The sequence below is a fragment of the Brassica oleracea genome, chromosome C1, assembly GCF_000695525.1.
Source record: "Brassica oleracea var. oleracea cultivar TO1000 chromosome C1, BOL, whole genome shotgun sequence".
Classification (NCBI taxonomy): domain Eukaryota; kingdom Viridiplantae; phylum Streptophyta; class Magnoliopsida; order Brassicales; family Brassicaceae; genus Brassica; species Brassica oleracea.
The window spans coordinates 3,201,189-3,215,089 of NC_027748.1; the positions used below are offsets into that span (position 1 = coordinate 3,201,189).

General features: G+C 33.5%; 1 protein-coding gene and 1 pseudogene across 1 annotated transcript; one reads left to right on the top strand and one right to left on the bottom strand.

Annotated features, from left to right (window-relative positions):
* The first annotated feature begins 1,675 nt into the window (after positions 1–1,675).
* Positions 1,676–7,211, top strand: LOC106316880 (annotated as a pseudogene).
* Positions 7,212–8,775: 1,564 nt separating this feature from the next.
* LOC106296413 (lachrymatory-factor synthase) lies at positions 8,776–9,401 on the bottom strand. Its single transcript, XM_013732550.1, has one exon. It carries the CDS (start codon positions 9,324–9,326, stop codon positions 8,835–8,837), a length of 492 nt encoding a protein of 163 aa, XP_013588004.1. The 5' UTR covers positions 9,327–9,401; the 3' UTR covers positions 8,776–8,834.
* Positions 9,402–13,901: the final 4,500 nt, after the last annotated feature.

Sequence of the window (13,901 nt, forward strand, 5' to 3'; positions counted from 1 at the left end):
AAATATTTATATTTATTAAAACTAATTTTGTATTTATAAAACATTTTTTTATTTATAAAAACTATTTTATTATTTTTTGTATTTTAAATATGTTTTCTATTTCAATTTTAATTTTATATTTTTGAATTTCAATTTAAAAAAATAAATTTATAATTTTTTTTTGAATTTTGGAAATATTCCGAGGAAGTGTATCCCTCGGAATATTCCGACGACATATTCCTCGGAATATTCCGAGAAATTTCCGACGAAAAAAGTCCTCGGAATATTCCGAGGAAATTCATTTCCTCGGAATTCCGTCGGAAATTTCCGAGAGATTTCCGAGGAAAGATGAATTTCCGAGGAGTTATTTCCGATGACTTTTTTCGTCGGTATGTCGTCGGAATAGCGTTATTCCGACGACATACCGACGATTTTTTCTCTCAGTATGCCGCTGTTTTCTTGTAGTGTATGTTGGAAACTAGGTGTACGTATATACATAGGCCGATTGACCTAAAGGGAACAAGAAGAATACCTTTGTATATTCACTAGATACTCGTTACAATAACAGTATGTATCCTTACGCAGAATATATATATCCTCAAAATTTGGAACCGCAGATGCGAAATAATGAGTAAGGCGAGAAAATCGTGCATTGGCTTGAATCTTTTTTTTTTTTTTGGCTTGAATCTAGTGTGCCTTATTACAGGGGACAATACAAATTGTTTTTTGCATGCATGTCTCATCTAGTTTGCAGAATTTTCAATATAAATATGACATATACTGATATACAACAATAATCATATATATATTATGAAAATTTCTAAGTTTATATCAGGAATGATGATGACTACATGGGGTTTTATCTGCGTTACAAGACATCAAGGACGCATGCAACTTTTTCATCATTCTGTCCTTTCTTCAACTACCATCTAATTTTTTTTATTTATAAGGTATATTGCTTACTTGTTCCGAAAAAATGTTTTAAAGTGGAACTTGAAGTGTGTTTGGATTTCTTACTTTCTTTTTACGTAATTTTTTCTATATCATCGGGGTACATATAGATGATCTATATATGCATGCAAAACGTTAAGATGGGATCATGTAGAGGCCTAAGCATTATATGTTGAGAAACTTGGAATCTTCTGTTAAAATGTGATAAAATAATTCTAGAAACGAAATTAAAGTGAACTGTGGACTGTGATGTACATAACCCAAAGATTGACTAATCTGTAAACTAAAGAAGTTGGGGCGGCGCCTCCTGCCACATGCATTCTATCGGAATGGTGGAGCAGAAGAAGTCACAATGAGCAAATCAAATTCGTTATTGCCATGACCATACTGAAAATAATGTGATTAAGGGTTTGAATATTCAATAGGAGTACTTGTTTTGTGTTTACGATGATGATGACGTCGTGACGTATTTTAGGCGATATTGGGAAATATTCTTTTGTGTGTGTGTGCGCCTTTTACAGTGTATTGGAACAGAAACACTTCAAGACGGAAAATGAAAAAAAAAAGGAAAAAAGAAAAAAATGAGAAGTGGTGGTTGTCTGGTATGAAGGGTACTCACTTCTCTCTTTTTCAACACAACCCGACACACATGTCTTCTCTCATTTTCCATACACACATTTCAATTCTATTAATTCATAAATTAAAATTAAATAAAGAAGAAGCCCACCCACCCATAAACAAAAGTATTTTTCTCTCTCTCGCTTTCTCTTCCCACTACAAATTGTTATAAACAAGTTTCACAAATCTTTGACTCTTCACGTTGTGGATCTGTCTAGAGAGAGAGTGTGTGTGAGTTAGGAAGAAAGCGTGGTTGAACTGTAGCAGAGTCTAAAGTTTGAATCTCGTAGTTCCCATTGTGAAGCATGCTTCACAGTTTTTTCCGAAGGAAATTACTCATCCATTATTTCTAGAGAGAGAGATAGAAAAAAAAAGAAAAAGAGGCTTTTGGAACTTTTAGAGAGAGAAATTCCCAGAAGGGTTTGTGAGAATTCACAGCAAGAACAAGAAACTTCTAAATCTTTCTTTCTTTGCTTCAAGATCGGGTTGATCAGAAACAAGTCTACGGTATCTAATAAGATCCTTCTCTCTTTCTTTTCTTCTTTAACGAATAAAAGGTTTGAATGAAGCGCTCGTAGCTTGGTGGTAAAGGAGGTACAGCTGTACTGCCCACCACCCGGATTCGAGCCTTGGCCACAACGGATTTAACATCCCTTCCGTTGGGGCGCTGGATCCCTTCCGGGGATAGTTGGTAATGTGGCTGCCCAGATACAGAGTTATCAAAAAAAAAAAAAAAAAAAAAAAGGGTTTGAATCTTTGTTAGGTTCCATGGAATATACAGAAGAAAGTTACTATTTTTGTGCTGTCAATGGTCCTTTTTAGGATATATTATTACTTTGAGCCATGAAGCCATCATAATAAGCACCTAATCTGCATCATTTTCAATTTTGATAGGATGTTGAATACATTTTATTTTTAATTATTAAGGGTTTCTCAAGAATCATCAAGTGTAACGTTATTAATAATTTACATCTCAACTTTCACTACTACAAATAAAACACGGATCAATTTTTAAAATATCAAGAAAATTATTTAAAATATATACCAGGAAGTTCATACTGTCAAGAAATACATATTTTTGTCAAGAATACATACAAAAAATTATGTATACATACATTTTCTAAAAATTATACATACATATATAACCTTCTGGATCGTGTTAATTAATTAGTTTGTTTTCTTTTGTAGTATCAAAGATGGGAGGAGGGAGCAATAGCAGTCACAATATTGACAACGGGAAGTACGTGAGGTACACTCCAGAACAAGTGGAAGCCCTAGAGAGGCTCTACAATGACTGTCCTAAACCAAGCTCTATGCGCCGCCAACAGCTAATCCGAGAATGTCCTATCCTCTCCAACATCGAGCCTAAACAGATCAAAGTCTGGTTCCAAAACCGCAGGTCTGCTCCTTACGTCTCATCAGTTTCTTGACTCTCAAGAAATCCTCTAGGTTGTGAGATTTATTGACTTTGGTTTTATTATGTGTGTTTGCAGGTGTAGAGAGAAGCAACGTAAAGAGGCGTCGCGGCTTCAAGCTGTAAACCGGAAGCTAACGGCGATGAACAAGCTTTTAATGGAAGAGAATGACCGGTTGCAAAAGCAAGTGTCTCACTTGGTTTATGAAAACAGCTATTTTCGCCAACACCCTCAAAACGTATACATATTAATTCATCTTTTGATTATTTCACATGTAACTTGACGCATAAGCTATGTAATTGATAGTCTCTATGGTTTCTTGTAATTTGTGAATAGCAAGGGAACTTGGCGACTGCGGATACGAGCTGTGAGTCGGTTGTGACAAGTGGTCAGCACCACTTGACCCCTCAACATCAGCCTCGTGATGCTAGCCCTGCTGGGTAAGCTAAAAGTCATGTTAGACCGCAAATTTTTTGATTGAAAATTATGAAACAAAATTTGTTGGGAATATAATAGAAATGCAAAAAATCGTTTAGAAAATAAACGAATTAACACAAAAACATTTCTCTACATTTTTTTCATATTAGTTCAACATTTTACTTAACCCAAAAACTTGTAAATTTTTTGTTCCTACACTTTATTACCATTGAAAGCCTCCATCTCTGGTAACCTTATGAAATCTCTTGTGTCTTTTATCAGATTATTGTCCATTGCGGATGAAACTTTAACAGAGTTCATTTCTAAGGCCACTGGAACCGCCGTAGAGTGGGTCCAAATGCCTGGGATGAAGGTACTTTCCATAAGTCTTAGCTTGTCTTTATTCGTCTAGGTTTCAATCATCCTTCACTGTTATACTGACTAGTGAGTTTGCAGCCTGGTCCGGATTCCATTGGAATCGTTGCTATTTCTCATGGATGTACGGGAATCGCAGCTCGTGCTTGCGGCCTCGTGGGTCTTGACCCCACAAGAGTTGCAGAGATCCTTAAAGATAAGCCTTCTTGGTTGCGTGATTGTAGATCTCTTGATATCGTTAACGTCCTCTCCACTGCAAATGGTGGAACTCTAGAACTAATCTACATGCAGGTATTAATGAATGATGATTGAGAAACATCAAGAATCATATCCAAACAAATGAATCAGAACAAAACTAAAACTTCCTCTTGTTTCTTTTTTATGAAAAAGCTTTATGCACCAACAACATTGGCACCAGCTCGTGATTTCTGGATGCTGCGTTATACATCTGTAATGGAAGATGGGAGCCTTGTGGTATAAAACTTGTGAAATCATGCTTAACTATTCTCTTAATATATTTTTGATCAATCTATGATACTGAATTGATTGATGCAGATATGCGAAAGGTCGTTGAACAATACACAAAACGGGCCAAGTATGCCTCCATCTCCTCATTTTGTAAGAGCAGAGATTTTACCAAGTGGATACCTCATTAGACCCTGTGAAGGAGGTGGTTCCATTCTTCACATTGTCGATCATTTGGATCTTGAGGTACACAACCTTTCTTCAAATGTTATTACATTTATTCCTTGGTACACAAGAAACCTAGCTCTTGGGTCCGAAAGTGAAGTTTTTCCTCTGTTTCTTTCCACATTCCATACAGACCATACTTCATGTCTTTACATAAGTTTTGTTATTTTAAGCGTGGTTGAAATTTGTTGTAGCCATGGAGTGTGCCTGAAGTTCTTCGTTCTCTTTATGAGTCTTCAACGTTACTCGCCCAAAGAACCACCATGGCCGTAAGATTCATAGTGTTTGAAATAATCGCAACCTTGTTCTTGAAAAAAGATGTGTAAGAACTTATGGTGTCTTTTTGCTACAGGCTCTACGCTACTTGAGACAAATATCTCAAGAGATTTCACAGCCTAACGTATCCGGTTGGGGAAGAAGACCAGCGGCTCTTAGAGCACTTAGCCAAAGACTCAGCAAGTAATTAACGTTTCTCACACTTCACCTTTAAAAACAATTCAAAACTTGTGTTCTATAAACTAAACCTAACTTGTTTGTTATATTCTCAGAGGATTTAACGAAGCAGTCAATGGGTTTAGCGATGAAGGCTGGTCGATGCTAGAGAGTGATGGTATAGATGATGTTACTCTTCTGGTGAACTCCTCTCCGACAAAGATGATGATGACTTCAAGTCTCCCATTCTCCAATGGCTTCACTTCTATGCCTAGTGCAGTTCTTTGTGCCAAAGCTTCAATGTTATTACAAGTAATTACAAGCTCATAAAATCTAATAGTTCAGAGTCTAAATTTCTTCTTTTTGATCTGTCATTAAGGATATTTTTGTTTGTGTAGAATGTTCCTCCCTCGATTCTTTTACGGTTCTTGAGGGAACATAGGCAAGAATGGGCAGATAATAGCATTGATGCGTATTCAGCTTCAGCCATCAAAGCAGGGCCTTGTAGTTTACCAATCCCTCGCCCAGGGAGCTTTGGTGGTCAAGTCATTCTTCCTCTAGCTCACACCATAGAGAATGAAGAGGTTGGTGATGTATTATCAATATAACTATAAATTTGGGAAGATAAAAAAACTTATGCATTTTTCTACCCTCTGTTTTGGCAGTTCATGGAAGTGATTAAGCTTGAGAGCCTGGGGCATTACCAAGAAGATATGATGATGCCTGCTGATATCTTTCTTCTGCAAGTAAGGCCTCATTGTTTCAAACGTTAATTTCTGTGTGTTATGTTTGCGTTTACTCATTACCAAAAAAACCACAAAAAGATTCACATATTTAAGAAAAATAATAATACTTGAAATCCAAGTCTCTGCCTCTCAGTGATTCATATTAATGCAAATAATTGTTCTTGTGATTCTAATATAATTTTAATGGTTTGATGATTTAGATGTGCAGTGGAGTGGATGAGAACCCAGTTGAATCATGCGCAGAGCTTATCTTTGCACCAATTGATGCATCTTTCTCTGATGATGCACCAATCATTCCTTCAGGCTTCCGCATCATTCCACTAGATTCCAAATCGGTATGTTCAGTTCATATAAGAAGTATAGTTAACAACATTATATCAAATCAAAGACTAATCCAATAAAAAATGTTTATAGGAGGGATAGACCTAGCATCGGCTCTAGACATAGGGAGCAGAACAGCCGGGGACTCATGCGGGAGCAGAGGAAATACAAAGTCAGTGATGACAATAGCGTTTCAGCTAGCTTTTGAGATGCATATGCAAGAGAATGTAGCCTCAATGGCTAGACAATATGTGAGAAGCGTGATCGCCTCGGTCCAACGGGTCGCTCTTGCTCTCTCTCCTTCTTCTCATCAGCTAAGCGGAGGCCTACGTCCACCACCCGCATCGCCGGAAGCTCACACACTCGCTCGTTGGACTTCTCATTCGTATAGATGTTACCTTGGCGTTGAACTACTTAAACCTAATGGAAATGATCTTCTCAAGTCTCTTTGGCACCATCCTGACGCCCTCATGTGTTGTTCTCTCAAGGTCAGATTTCTCTGACTTTGTTCTCGTTCGCATGCATCACATAACATTATATTTTCTCTAAGTTTTGTATATAATAAATAAAATTGTGAAAATTTAATGGATGTTTTAGGTGCTCTTGGCATTATATAACGTTGAAATGTATGATTTGCGCCTAGCGATCAATGATGATACATACATAGCATTGAAAATTATAATTTTTTTAACGAGGAAAGTGGACTGGTTTGATCATTGCAGGCCTTACCGCCAGTATTCACATTTGCGAACCAGGCTGGTTTGGACATGCTGGAGACGACGTTGGTGGCACTTCAAGATATCACTCTCGAGAAAATCTTTGACAACAACGGGAAGAAGACCTTCTGCTCCGACTTCCCTCAAATCATGCAGCAGGTACGTTAAATAAAGCATTACACAAATAGAACATTATTCATACCGAAACAGGCTGAAACATATACTATATATTAACAATTGTATAATTGGGCAACGTGGATCTCGATGATACATCATAACTATGGGGTCGTAAATTAATAATGATGGGTTTTCAGGGGTTTATGTGTACTGATGGAGGAATATGCATGTCGAGCATGGGAAGAGCAGTAACGTACGAAAAGGCTGTTGCGTGGAAAGTGTTAAACGACGATGAAGATCCTCATTGTATCTGCTTCATGTTCCTCAACTGGTCTTTTATCTGAGTTTCTTATAATTTTGTTTTCTTGTTAATTATCAAATACACAGAGACACCTTTTCTTCAGAGATATATTTATATATGTTCTTAACTCCTAGTTCGTTTTTATTTTAAACAAAAGAAAAGTTCATTTTTATTTAGTTACAAAGTCAGGAAATGAGTCAAATCGCTATCATCTCTAATTTTTGAATTTAAACTCCATTCCTTCGACGTTCCTGAACAAAATTAGGATCATCATTCTCTATAGCTGAATCATTTTTAAAAGAAGCTTAATTTGTCAACGCAACATTTTTATTCTACAATTACTAAGTAGGACCGAGTCTGCGTGGTTGATGGCTATTTATTCACGAAAGTATTAACGAGTGCACAGTGCCGGCCTTGAAAATATGTAGACCGGAAGCAAGTAAAAAAATAAGGGCCATTCATAAGTAAAAATATTAATTAATCCATTGTTGGTAAATGATATATATATTAAAATGTATATGTATGAAGAAAATATGACTACTGTCAATCGAACTAGTCACCTTACGTTTACCACTAGAGTAGCTAAGAATCTTTATAAATAATTGGCCGGAATATTTCTTTAAAAAGTGAAGGCTGGAAGCTTGAGCTTCTCCCGCTTCCGGTCAGGGCGGCTACTGCGAGTGCATATGGTAGCTCTTACTAACTAGGACCGAGTCTGCGTGGTTGATGGCCGAAGCAAAGTCCAAATAAGCTCATAGCTCTTATTAAAGGCTAAAAAGCTACTAGTATTGATTCGAATCTGACTGTATTTAATTAATGCCGCTGTTTCCAATAAAATTCTGAAGAGATACTACTAGTACCGATACTTTGTCACTGTGTGGTTAATACTAAATATTCTCTCTCTTTTAATTTACTACTCCGTACCTATTACTTTGTCATTGTGTGGTTAATACGCAATGGAGTAGTAGATTTTAAAAAAAAAATCCACATATATTAAAATTTTAAATTTTAGCTATATAAATACAAAGTGCAAGAAATAAATCATTTTATACTAAACAATCCCACAACTGTAAACCAATGCTAATTTCCTCTTATCAATTAATATTTTAAAAGATTTACAACTCTTTATTATTCTCTCTGTTTCATAATATAAGTAGTTTTGGCTAAAAGCACGAAGACTAAGAAAATTATTATGTTTTTAAAAAGTATTTTATAATAAATAGATTAGATATAATTTAACCAATAAAAATAAGTTCATTTAATTTGATTGGTCACACTGTATTCAATAAATGTAAAAATTACCTAGAAATACGAAAACTACTTACATTTTGAAACAAAAACATTTTCCTAAAACTACTTACAATATGAAACGAAGGGAGTAATAGTTAATGAAAAAGGAATAAAATCTACTTTAATAGAAACAGTGAAAAAGGTGTAGATTATTTTTTTTAAGAAAAGAAAGGAATGGTGCACAAAAAAAGAAAGGAATATACTTATAGAACATTTTTGTGTGGTTATTATTCTTTAGGGACATGTTTGAAAACCAGCAGTTACGAACGTAAAAATTAAGCTAAATGTAATGGAACAGGCTGTCAAGTGTCAATAGAAAAATGTAACGAAGAAATTACTTGTTAGATTACTCCTAAGTCGAATGTATCTTTATTTCGCCTTAAAACCACCAACTAAATTTCTAACGGTAAAAAAAAACAATGAGCTTTGATATATTTTTATCACGAAAAATTACATAGGAAAGGTTTTACAGATTCATTTCCATTTTATTAGCCATATGTTTAAGACAAAAACCCACGTAGGATTCAAGGTCTTCCTTCTTCCAACCATCAACAGGATCGGACACAAACGACCACTCGATTCGACAGACTTTTCCACTGTCCGATTCATCTGCACCGTCCACTTGCATTACTTTGACCGTCGCCACGTAAGATCTGAACCCCACGTTATTCTCGAGGACCTCATAGCTCAAACACCGTCCGATTGGATCAAACTCGACCAAACGCTCCTTAGCCCATTTAGTTTCCTCGTCTTCCTTGGTTGCGGTGGAGGCGCAGTATCGGACCAGACCCGTCTGACCATCGGTTCCTTCGACTCGGCTACACGTATCAACAGTTGGGAACCACTCGTGGACATTGCAGAAATCTGAAACGACCAACCAGGCTTGCTCCGCCGTGACGCCGTTGACTTGAGCGGCTTGTTTGCCCTCCCACTTAAACACCACCGTTTCTGGTTCCATCTGACCAAAGACTTTGATGATTGGTGTTTTGTTTAGTATAAGGTAGTTACTTCGTTGCAATGTTATTTGTAAAGGAGTTTGGTAGCACGAATCTCAAAGTCAAGCGTGGAGGGTATTAGTTATCATTTTACCCTAATCATAATTACAAACCAAGTACAGCCCAATAAACCTACAAAGCCCAAAATTAAGTCTAACCACTACGCATGCATGGTCCAAATCTCTTTACGTAACCCACAAACGCAACCCAAAATCTCCAATTATTCTCGTCGCTTTTCTACATCTTTGGTTCACTATAGATTACTATGATAGTGGGACTGTTTATAATAAAAAAGATTCAATGTAACTGTTTATATTATATTGTAATTTCTATTTCTTTCCAAACTAAAACTTTTCAGTCCCACTATCCGACACTGCAAAGATACTCCACTAATATAGAAATTACAATTATATAGTAGCAAAACAGGGATCCTATATAGTTTAGCCATCATTAGCTAACCGAAAGTGTACAGCAACCTTACAAATACGAGTACTCAAAGTGAAACTATAAACAAGCTTTTGTTAATTAAAATATAAAGGATAATGTTGGCCACCGGAAGTGCTGAATAAACTCAACATAAACTTGCGTATTATCCGGTGAGCATATGGAGTTATGAACTCACCAAACGCTCAAAAATCTAGATCTACCAAGCTCTTAAAACTTGACTGATTTTCTTTGAGCTTAGTTCCCAGAAAAGCTTGATCATTAAATCTGATACACGATCCATATATTTGAAAGACAAAGCTAAAACCAGGAAAACTAAGGTTGAAGGATTATACTAATACAATTATGAACCAACACAAACGTACCAGAATTAGAACTAAAGAGAAGCAAGAACACAAATTGTTTATGAAAAAAGAGAATTTTAAGTATTATGGAAAGGGAAGTGACGGTTGACAATATCGTGTATATAATCCTAAAAACGATCAGATCCGTTAGATAATCGTCCATGTAGCACACATATTTTGATGGTCTAATAAAGAACTTTTGAAATCAATGAAATATATACATTTTCTCTCGTACCGTTAACCGTGATATAAATAAATATATATCAGGTAAATATCTTTCATTTCTTAGGTTATATGAGTATAAGATATTCTTAACCCTTGCTTGAGAAGGTATCAAACTGGAAAATGTAAAAAGGGTTCTCTTATTTCTTTTTTGCCCAAGCAGTAGGACCCTAATTCATTTTAACATAGCCATCAGATTCCACAACGCCACGATTGCCTAACCTTAAAATATAATATTTTATTCAGGAAATTAAAAAGAAGGATAATTTGTAATAACTAATGATGACAATTTTATGTGGAAATTATTAAGCACTCATTGCTCAACAAAATGCCTAAATATTTACAATATCTAAGCCTAATTCTTGGTCGGATAATGTGGTTTTTATATCTCCAGCTCATTGACACTTCTTCTAGGCATAATACAGGTAGTGAAAAGCCACCAAAAAGTTTAAGTTACATGTTCAACTTTGCGTGAGGGTTTACTCATAAGAGTCAACAAAATCATACTATTCACATAATTAACATATCCATTCAGGTAAAAGTGTCATCATTATTCATCTGTTTAAAGATTTTACTTGACTCTTGGATAACATAAATTCTCATGCACATACAGTATTTATTCTTGTTTAATCAACCAAAAGAACGAAAAAAATAACGTTTGGTCTATTATGTAAAAGCATACTTTTGGATTCGAATTCAGTTTTGTCATGGTTATTGCAACTTTTACTTTCAAAATTTTATTCTACATTGTTAGATATATTATCCATCAATTATATACTTAAAAAAAAGTTTTGTAGTAATATAAAATAGTGTCGACCGTCGAAGTACTATACGAAACTTCGTAGCTCGAGACATCCAAGTTGGAAGCATTGTTTCCTTTTTTCACAAAATATTAAGGGCAAATATTAATTATTTTAATTTGACCGATAAGATTTTAACTCTTTCGACAAAGCAATCAAAATCAACTTTTCTGATAAAACTATATCAAAATATGACCAATGGAACCCTACCCGTATTACACTTTTTGCATATGCGAACAACTTAGAGAGACTCATACAATTACAAAACAAAAAGAAAGAAAGTTAGTTTAATATATATATCCCTTCTTTATTTTTAACCTGACAAAGAAATTTAATTAAAGTAAAGATATAGAAAAAGAAAAGGAAACCAACTATTAAAATCCAAAAAGACAGACACGGTTCAAATAAAACTGGTATAATGCAGCTGTTATCATTACACTATTTAAATATTGTTTTGCTTTAAATGTGAATTTATATACTAAGTAATCGAGTCGCTTTTATTGATGGTAAGATCAAATCTTCAGTATCTGTATTTACCAGATATTTTTTCCAATGGCCAAACATGTTAGATGTACAAGGCATTACATAAACTATAAAGAAATGACTGTATACGATTTTATTTATTTATATTTTAAAAATATTTTTTTTTTGTTTTTTTGTAAAATTTTAAAAATAGATCTCATTCTTAATAATTCACATGTGGATTCAAAATGTTCGGGCTGCAGTTTCTATATTATAAATTTATGTATTCTTCTACACATGGGAAATCCATTCACATTCTTTTTTTTTTTTTTTTTGGTAATCCAGGGTTCCCCGTTTCGCGGGTCATTCTCTGGGCCCGGTCAGGCAGCGGGCCGGCTTCACCCGGGAGGGTATGTCCTGAGTCCGAAGGTCCAGTACCCGCTTCGTGACATGGATGAGCAGTTCGCCTCCGGCTGGCGTCGAACCCGGAAACATGACAATTGGCCCCCAAAACTCTAACCAGTAGAGCTGACTCATCCATTCACATTCTTTATAGATCTTTTAATATAAGAAAATTCTTACTATCTTTTTTACTTTGGACAACGCAATATTCCGATGAAGTATAAATTATATAGCGAAATACAATTCTTATGAAATAAACTATTCATAGACTCGAAACATTTCCAATGTAAAATTCTATTTTTTTTTTCAAAATAAAATAAAATGAAATATATAGTTAAAATGCTTCGATTCTATTACATTTTTTATTCTATAATAGTATAATAAAAAAATTAATTATTCTATTTATGAAGTAAATTTTATTACGAAGTGGAAAAAATAATAAGGTACGAATATTTTTTACTCTATACTCTTTTTTATTTTATTTTAAAATAAAAAATGGAATGAGATCCACTCTGTTACTTAGTGATCAGAGTTTGATTTATTCAACTCTAATTTAATTTTTGTTGGCTATATGCGTGGCGTGGATGATGTGGTATGACACATATAATAGTTTGGGTTACCACATGAATTTTACCCGGTTACAAACGAAAGAGAAAATTGTGAAGATTTGATATTTTAATGAATACTAGATTTGGACCCGCACAGCCGTGCGAATATTAATTTTCATGTTTATATATATTTTACATAATTAGAATATATTTTTTGAGTTATTTATATACTAGGTTAAGATCCGCGTCTTGGGCGGAATCAACATTATATATATAAATTATTTTATGTTTTTACATATTATGAAATAATAAATATATATTAAATAATTAAAAGTCAGTAACTATTAAATATATAATTAAATTGGTGTGAACATATAAATCAATTTTATTAAAAAAAATATTTTTTTTTATATTTGATAGGATATGTTATTAAATTTAAGTGATACCAACATAGATAATATATTTTATTATCGTCTATTAAATGATGATTTCTACTCATATAGTTTTTTTGATCATTTGTATCTTTTATAGAAAAAAATTTAAATTGCTTATAACAAAATTTTCATTGTGGGATTAATAGTTTAGTAATTTATAATTTTTTTTAAAAAAATAAGTTGTCAATGATCGTTCATAACTTTTATCAAAAAAATTGTTCAAAGTAAATTTTGAAACTAAAATATTGTATTTTATATGGTTTATAGTTTAATTTAAAATGATATATATATTAATCTTAATAATTAATTAAATTAGACTTTTTACTTATATAATTTTTGTAATCATTTGTATTTTGTCATAACAAAAACTTTAAAGCATGGATCATAAAATTTGAATGTGAGATTTTTAACAGTTTTAGTAATTTATAGCCGTTTGTAAAAATTCAAAATATAATATATACATAAAAATCTAAATTTTTATTATATGGTTATTGTGGTTGTTTAATTTATTTAATAGTTTAAAATTAAATAAATATGATAGAAGATACACTATTTTTTATCAAATCTTTATTATTCAAAATCATTAATTGCCATATATAATTTAGCCACATTAGACAACTCCGTTAATTTTATTTAAAGAAATAATAAAGTACATTAATGATGAATTTATTGTTAGTTTAATAAAAAGCTTATTGTATAATTAGTTAGACCAACATATTTCTCTAATGATTCTAAGAATTATTCTAGTGATGACATGTGGCTACAAAAAGAAGTTGTAATGCTTCTCAAATAATATATAGGGGATTTAAGTGTTTATATATAATTATTTTAAATATAACAATTTGATAGTTTTCATGCGGTAAGTTAATTGATTATTTTAAA